This window comes from Capra hircus, chromosome 11 (assembly GCF_001704415.2).
Source record: "Capra hircus breed San Clemente chromosome 11, ASM170441v1, whole genome shotgun sequence".
Classification (NCBI taxonomy): domain Eukaryota; kingdom Metazoa; phylum Chordata; class Mammalia; order Artiodactyla; family Bovidae; genus Capra; species Capra hircus.
The window spans coordinates 102,699,351-102,707,650 of NC_030818.1; the positions used below are offsets into that span (position 1 = coordinate 102,699,351).

Genomic DNA, 8,300 nt, shown 5'->3' on the forward strand with positions numbered 1-8,300 from the left:
CAGAGAGACACAAGGACCCATTGTGAGAAATGGCCTGGGGGTCTGCAGAATCTGGCAGGCCTGGGGCCCACCCTGGGCTCAGGAGGATGGCCCCGCGCCAGGCCTTGGGGGTCCCTGGTAGGAGGAAGTGATGCCGTGTCCCTGAGCCAGCTTCTGGCAGACCTGGCTCAAGGCCAACCTTGGTCACTAACAACGGTGTGTCTAGGCCAGGTCTTTGGTACTGTGTGTCTCATTCTTGCTGCCTGTGTGGGAGGCAAAAGTGACATTGGACTTGAAAGCACCTTGAAAGTCAGAGGGATCATGAGGAAGAGAAGCCAAACGGCCCATCCGATATGAGTTAAGCAAGCCATCCACACGTCCCTACATCTATCCATCCACCTACCTCCCATCCAATCACCCACTCACTCTCCCTCCCACCCTCCCTCTATCCATCCATCTACAGACTCATCCATCCACGAACCCATCCATCTACACAGCCATGCAACCACCCATCCTCCATTCACTCATCTCTCCACCTGTCCATCTGCCTGTCCGTCCATCCTTCCGTCAGCCTATCCATCTATCCATCCATCCATCCACTCGCACATCCACTCATCCATTCATCCAACTATCTATCCATCGGTCAGTCCTTCTGTCCATCCATCCACCCAGCCAGCGATTCTCCATTCACTCATTTCTCCACCTGTCCATCTGTCTGTCCATCCATCCCTCCGTCAGTCCCTCTGTCAATCCACCCACTCATCTGTTCATCCATCCAGACTGTAAGAATGTGTGTGTTGTTTTAACCTGCCACCAGGAATCTCCCAGGGCCGCAGGAGCAGACTGCCTTAGACCAGTGCCTCAGACAGCACACTCCGCCTCTTAGTCTGGGGGCTGGGAGTCTGATGACCACGTGTGGGCCGTGCAGGACCTTCAGAGGCTCTGGCGGAGAATCTGGGCCTGGTCCCTCTCGGCTCCTGGAGGCACCTGTAGGGCGGAGGCCCCTGGTCTGCTTCCACCCTCACGCCCCCGTCTCTTGTGTTTGGACTGAGGTCCCAAAGGCCCCTCCCCGCGTAGCTCCAGGAGCCCAGGTGTAGGGGTTCACGAGGGCAGCTTTCAGCCTCAGCGAGGTGCTCACTGCCCACCAGGCTCCCAGGGCCTGGAGCGAGCTCCACCTGGGGACTTGGACTCCTGGATCCTCAACCCCCTCCCTTTCACTTCAGCTGGTCCACCCCACGCCCCACTCTGTGCTTAGGGAGCCCAGCCTGTCTGCATCCCCTGGGGTGCCAGCCCCCTCCAGTCACTTCTCCTGCCCCCACGCAACCCCCAGGCCTGCCCCCCTGCATAAATCTTCCGGCAGCCTCGCCTGCCTCAGTCTCTGCTTCTCATCTCTGGATCATGCTCTCATTTAGGGGCGGTGGGCCCCCGCTCCAGCGCTTCCTGAAGCAGGCCCTGCTCAAAGCGGGGGCTCGAGACCTTGCAAGGTGCCACCATTGCAGAAGGTGGAAGAAGGCCTAGGTCCTGGATGGGCGGGGGGTGGGGGTGGAGGAGGCGGCTGCCCACACTGGGGTCACTTAGAACCAGCCTGAGAGGGTGGCACTGGAAGGGGGCAAGGTTCCAGTGTGGGGGTTGGGCCAGAGCCATCAGGGCGCCCTGTGTGTTCTGACCTCGGGAGCTGGCACTGCCCCCTGGAATGTGTCCCTGGACCACTCGAACCTCGACTGGGATGTTGGCCTTTCCTACGGATGATGACAGGGAGCAAGGCGGTGTGTGTGGGGGTCACTTGGGCCACCCGCTCATGGAGCACACATGGGCCGGGCTTGCACACTCAGGCAGCTGTGCGAACCAGGCACACACCCACGGGGACAGCTCACGCAGGGGACCCGTGAGGAGTGCGGGGACGCGAGCCCTTTGTGCGCGCAGATGGCCACTGCTGGGCCATGTCTCTGGGTCCTGGCGGGCACGGGCTCGCTGGTCGCTGGCTGACCCACGGACCCGCCCTCCAGGACACCCTGTCCTCGGTGCTGTCTCTCATTTGCCCGTCAAGGTCCAAGAACCTGACCCAGGAAGTGTTTCCGATGCTGGCAGCCAGCCTGGACCCAAAGCCCAGACCCTTCCCGATTAGGGCCTGTCAGGAGCCGTCGAGGCCCAGGACACGGGGGGCCTTTCTGCTTGGCCTCAGATGGAAGGCAGTGACACAGTCCAGAGGGAGGGCCTTGTACTGTCCTGGAAGATAGTGCCCTTGAGGCCCCAAGGATGAGTCATGGGTGATTCGGGGCACTGCAAGGCGGGGGTGGGGGGCCCGGCCCGGGCTGGCCGGCTGGCTCTCCTCCTGTATAAGCCCCCAAGCCCACTGCTTCGGACTTCCCGTCTCTCCTGAGCTCAGAAGTGTGACCCCGGCTGCAGCCATGAAGTGCCTCCTGCTCACCCTGGGCCTGGCCCTCGCCTGCCCCGTCCAGGATGCCCACATCCCCCAGACGGTGGAGGACCTGGACATTAGAAAGGTATGGGGTCTGGGGTGAAGGGTGGGCACCAGGGGCTGGGGTCCGGGGCTGAGAGGGGGCAGGAAAGCCTGGACCACAGAAATCTAATGTGGGACCAGAGGAGGCTGGTCCTGGGGGTGCCACCTGGTCCCGCAGACTTTGGAGGGACTTGTCTCCAACTACCTGGTCCCCAGACTCTCCCATTTCCCCCTCCGTTCCAGGGTAGACTCGTCCTCAGAGAGTCCACACCCTGAATGGGGCCTGACTTAGGACAATGAGGGGCCAGGGGGGCAGGCAGAGACAGGGGTTGTTCCAAATATTCAAGAACCTCCCCCCTCCCACCCACGTGTCCGCACACAGCAGATGGTCCCCAGGTGCACCCGGAACCCGCGTGTATCACACTTCCTGAGAACGCTGGCCTTGTAGGAGACAGCCAGGCCTGGCTGGGGTGGGACAGAGGGCCCACTGTGGGGCTGGGGCCCCCTGCCCGCCCCCGGAGTGCAGCTCAAGGTCCCTCTCTAGGTGGCGAGGACGCGGCACCCAGTGGCCATGGCGGCCAGCAACGTGCTCCTCCTGGACACCGAGAGTGGCCCCCCGAGAGCAGCCCCCCAAGAGCCACCCCCCCGAGAGTGTACGTGGAGGAGCTGAAGCCCACCCCCGAGGGCGACCTGGAGATCCTGCTGCAGAAACGCTGGGTGTCCCCCCACTCAACGTGGAACTCCCCATCCCCAGGGGGGTGTGGTGTTTGTGAGACCAGGGCCCAAGGGATGGGGGGAACAAGGCTCAGAGGTCCCCGTCCCCTAGGAGCCTGGCCCAGGGCCATGGGGCAAAAAGGCCATCACACGGAGTGGCCCTGGGGTTGGTGTGGGGAGAGGCCTGTGTGCAGGATGCTGGGCATCAGGGCCTGGGCAGCTGCTGCCAGGAGTCCTGTCTGCCCCAGAGAGGTGGGGCAGAGACTTGAGGAATTCTGAGCCCTCAAGAGCCCAGCATCCTGGAAGCGCTGTGTCCAGGCCCCACGCGGACGGGGTTAGTGTTGAGCTGCCCTGTTCCCCTGGCCCCCAGCCGCTGGCCTGCTGGGTTCCGGCCAGCTCTGCCTGCCCCGCTGTCCATCTCCTGGGTCGCCTGCTGGGGTCCATGGAGGGCCAGTCCAGCGCCCGCCTGCCCTGTGGGCACGTCCTGGAGCCCAGCTCCTGTCCCTCTACGGGGTTCATGAATGACCCCTTCCCCCGCAACCACCTGGCTTTTCAGGGAAAACCACGAGTGTATGGAGAAGACCCTCATGGCCCAGAAGACCGAGGACCCTACTGTCTTCACAGTCGACTGTGAGTGCCCCCAGCCCGGGCCCCGCGTGCCCTCGGGGTAGCCCTGGTCCACACAGAGCCCCGCCCGACGCTCTGAGGTGCTCAGCGTCCTGGCAGCAGGAGTCAGCTCGAGTCTGTGGCCTAGAGCTGCACACCAGGCCCTGCCTCCTGACCCCCATTGAGGTCATTCTTGGGGTGACAAGGCCTGAGGCCCCCACGCCCTCCTGCAAAGGAGGCACCTTCTCCTTTGGCACCGCCCGCTTGGCAAAGGTGGAAGCCAGGGGGCAGGCGTCCTGTGCACTGCGGGTTCGGTAGGCAGACACGTGGCCACCTCCCTGTTCACTAACTGGCCTGCCCTCCTTAAAAATCTCCAAAAAAACCAGACAGGTGGGCAGGCACACTGTGCGTTTGCCTCTCCGATCTGGAACCTGCTTCTGGAACATTCCAGGCCTCACCCCCCCAACCCCAGCCCTGGCAGCCTCCCTGGGACGCACCCCTGGGCCCCCAGATCCAGCCCCCCTGCCAGGGCCCAGCTGCCCTCTCTCCGATCCGCAGGGCCTCTCGCCTCTGCTGTTTGTCACGTCCTCTTTTTCATATGTATTTCATTTCACGTATTTATTTATTTTGGGACGTGCCAGGTCTTCCTTGTGGCCCGGTTTTTCTCTAGTTGTGGTGCAGAGGCTTCTCTCGTTGCAGAGCACGGGCTCTAGGGCACAAGGCTTCCATCGTTGCAGTGTTATGCCCAAGTCGCGGAATCTCCCAGTGACCACCAGGGAGCCGATATCCGATGCAAAAGCAAGAGAGTTTTTATTACCAAGCTCAGCTGGGGCTCCCACCATTACCGACGCAGCAGCTAAGGAGAGGAGCCCCGAACTCTGGGTTACATTGCTTATATAGGGTATTCTCGCGCGAAAAATTCGAAAAACGGGAGTTTCCGGGTTGGGAGACGTCTAATTGGTTACCTTCTGTGGAAGGGTTAGGTGTTGGGTTCTGATTGGTTTTCTTATTTCCACGGTAAATCATTACTTCCAAGGTAAATCACAAATGTAACTCATTACTTCCAAGGGAAATCACAAATGTAACTCATTACTTCCAAGGTAAATCACAAGGGTAAATCATTACTTCCAAGGTAAATCACAAATTCTTGAACTTAAAGTCAGGTTTAACCTAAGGGCTGATTGGCTCGCGCACAGTGGGGCAAGTTTAGGCGATATCCAAAGTCTAAGTCTGCTTGCCCGGAACCTTTACAAAGCGGAGTTCTTTTACAAGATGGAATAGCTTAGGCTCTTCAGCAGCCCAGAGGCTCGGTAGTTGTAGCTCTTTGGCTCTAGAGCGCAGCTTAATAGTTACAGTGCTGGGCTTCGTTGCTCTGCAGCCTGTGGGATCTCCATGGACCAGGGATCGAACCCGTGTCTCCTGCATTGGCAGGTGGATTCTTTGCTACTGAGCCACCAGGGAAGGCCCCCCATCCTCTTTCTGAAAGGCAGTGGGTGTGGTGGGGACCCCCTGCTCCTCGCCTGCAGGACCTCGGGTCTGCCGGGGAAGGTGTCTGGACTCGTCATCGTCCTGCTCCCAACCAAGCCGGGATGAGGACCCCAAGGATGCAGGGTCTCCCCACGCTCCCCCAGACCCCTCACCTCTGAAAGACAGAGCCATCGCCACCCTTCCTCTTGAAATACTCTCCCTCTGTCTCCACTCTTTGCAGCCCATGTATCACCCCAGACTCAAGTTCCACCCTGAATTATTTGTTGATTGCTCATGGACCTGGGCACCTACCCCCAGGGACGGGGCCCACCTGGGATTTAGTGCCTGGGGGTGTGGACGAATAACTGACTGAATGGACACCATGTGCAGGACACGGGAAGCAGGGTCTGCCCGAGCAGGCGGTGGGCACAGAGCGGCTTTGCCGTAGTGTCAACATGTCAGAGCTGTCTCCAGTCTCGGCCCGGGTGCAGGAGGGCCTGGTCTCAGCCGGATGATGCTGTTGGAAGTGTCCCGGCTGGGGGTCCATCAGACTAGTGCAGACAGCGGTGGGCTTTCCGCACCCGGTAGAGAGGGTGTCCACTCGGTGTCTGGAGAGAGTACTGCCTGCCCAGTGGCTGCTGTGGGAAACGGTGCTCCCAGGCGATGCTCTGGGCCCCCCGACAGTTGTGGTGGAGGGAATCAGAAGAGATTTCAGGCTCCGTCTGGCCCCTTTTCCAGATCACGGGGAAAGGAAGATTTCTGTGCTGGACACAGACTACAGCAGCTACATGACCTTCTGTAAGGAGGGCCCCACGCACACTGACGAGGGCAGCCTGATGTGCCAGTGTCTGGAAACGTGGGGACCCTGCAGAGCGTGTCCAGAGGAGCTGCGCCTCACTGAGATGGGACCCTTGGTGGAGCTGTGAATAGGGGGCACTCAAGATCCCCAACCTTCATGGCCCCTGATGGCAAGAAGGGGAGGGGTCCACCTCGCCGGCCCCCAGGGAACACTTGAGCCAAGGTCCCAGCCTTGGCACCAGACACTGGTGCTCAGATGTCGGTGACACGTAGGGGGCGGAGTGCTTGGGACAAAGTCTGGGACAGGCGAGCGGACTGAGACAGAAGGCTCAGTGGTCTCTCCCCAGGAGGAGGGGCCTCGCTGCCCAGTGGGCAGAACTGGCTAATATTAATCCAGCAGTCTTCTAGGAGGAGATTTTTAATGACTTCAGAACACTCAGATATGAAAGTAGCTTTAAAGGGCGACCTTCTGACCGAAGTAAATATAGGGGTGATGCTGCCTTTGCTCCCAAGGGGGCCATGGGCACCGGGCAATCGTGGCTCCTGGTCCTAAGTCAACCCACTAGGGGTGGGGGGGGCAAGGCTAGTGGGGCAGGGGGGAGTCTTTCCTCCCGTGACCGTGCAGACACCCCTGCACAGCCCCAGGGAGGAAGCGGAGAGGAATGGGGCTGAGAGGGTCGGGCAGGAGCCCAAGGCTTGCAGACCACCCTGGGAGGCGGGGCAGGACCAAGCTCCTCGAGTCTCAGCACACTGGTGCCTCCTTCCTGGGCTCGCACCTGGGTGCAGCCCTCGGGGTCTCTGGGCTCTCGGGGCTGGGGCTGACTCAGGGCCTGACACCCTGCCCACAGCCAGGACCCCGGAGGTGGATGACGAGGCCATGGAGAAATTCGCCAGGGCCCTGGCGTCATTGTCGGAGGACGTGCAGATGGTCCTGGACCTGCGCCGGGGGGCGGGTGAGCTCGGCAGCCCCTCTTCCCTCCCCAGGCCTCCCAGGAGGAGGGGATGGGGTGCAGCACCCCATGGGGGCCCCCTCCCCAGCTCCCTCTGTCCTGGGGCGTCCAGTCCCATCCTGACCCCACCACGACTCTCCCTCCCCCACAGGGCAGTGCCACGTCTAGGTGAGCCCCTGCCGGCGCCTCTGGGGTAAGCTGCCCACCCTGCCCCATGTCCTGGGCACACACATGGGGTAGGGGCTGTTGGTGGGGCCTGGGATCCCCCCTTAGGCCCGGGACCCCCGATGGGAATAGCTAGAAGCTGAGGTCCCTCCTGGCCAACTGCAGAGTGGCTGGCCGTGTGTCCACTCTTGTGGGGTGACCTGTGACCTGTGTCCTGGCCTCACTCACACGCTGACCTCCTCCAGCTCCTTCCGAGCAGAGCTAAGGGCCAAGGTGGAGGCCCTGGAAGTGGGCACCTAAGGGGGAGGCTAAGGGGGTCTTTTCCCAAGGAGGAGCCATCCTGAACCCCCAGCCAGGGAGAGGCTGGCAAGGGTCTGGCAGGTGCCCCGGGAATCACAGGGGAGCCCCATGTCCATTTCAGGGCCCAGGAGCCTTGGCTCCTCTGGGGACAGACGACGTCACCCCTGCCTCCCCCATCAGGGGGACAAGGAGGGACCGGGACCGCGGTCACCCCTCCTGGGACCCAGGCCCCTCCAGTCTCCTCCTGGGGCCTCCTGCTCTGGGCCGCTTCTCCTTCAGCAATAAAGGCGTAAACCTGTGCTCTCCTTTCTGAGTCTTTGCTGGACTACGGGCGGTGGTGGGGAGGCGGGGAGGCGGGGACGGCTCAGAGGGTGTCCCGGGGGCTGTCGGATGCAATTTTCCTTGACTATTCACCCACCTCTACTATCGCAGGGCTGCAGAAACCTTATTTGCTGGTAGGGCTGTTCACCCTGGAAATCATACATTTTCATTTATGTTTCTTAACAAAGCAGATTTCTTGGCCCCTCCTGCCCTCCCCAGAGGTGGGGGTGTCGGAGCTCCAGGGCAGGGAGGGGCCGCGGCCTGCTCTGTGGGCGATCCATGGGGCGGCATCAAAGAGGCAGAGCCGCTGTCCCCGCCCTCTTGGAGCTCAGGGCCCCCTCCCCACGGGAGCCACGGCCAGGCTGATCCACGCCCCCCAAGAGAGAAACGGGAGCAAGAAAAGTTCGCCGTTTCGGCTTCCTAAGCCCCCGCACGGTACTGCACGGTTCTTTCTCTCTGCAAGAGGCAAGAGGACGGGGTTGGGCGGACTGTCCAGCCACGTAACCCCCAGCTCTGACAACCGCTCAGGGCTAGACCAG

General features: G+C 61.5%; 1 protein-coding gene across 1 annotated transcript; it reads left to right on the forward strand.

Moving 5' to 3' along the window:
• On the forward strand, nt 2,388–7,098 carry LOC108637095 (beta-lactoglobulin-2-like). Its single transcript, XM_018054741.1, has 6 exons — nt 2,388–2,490; nt 2,985–3,174; nt 3,711–3,784; nt 5,966–6,083; nt 6,878–6,978; nt 7,088–7,098. Exons 1-6 carry the CDS (start codon nt 2,388–2,390, stop codon nt 7,096–7,098), a joined length of 597 nt encoding a protein of 198 aa, XP_017910230.1.

What these genes read in the sequence shown, in the direction of transcription:
- LOC108637095 (XM_018054741.1), top strand. Translation starts at nt 2,388, where the DNA reads ATGAAGTGCCTCCTGCTCACCCTGGGCCTGGCCCTCGCCTGCCCCGTC. An exon ending in TACTGTCTTCACAGTCGACT is followed by an intron (nt 3,785 to 5,965) that starts GTGAGTGCCCCC and finishes CCCCTTTTCCAG; the next exon opens with ATCACGGGGAAAGGAAGATT. An exon ending in ATGTGCCAGTGTCTGGAAAC is followed by an intron (nt 6,084 to 6,877) that starts GTGGGGACCCTG and finishes GCCCACAGCCAG; the next exon opens with GACCCCGGAGGTGGATGACG.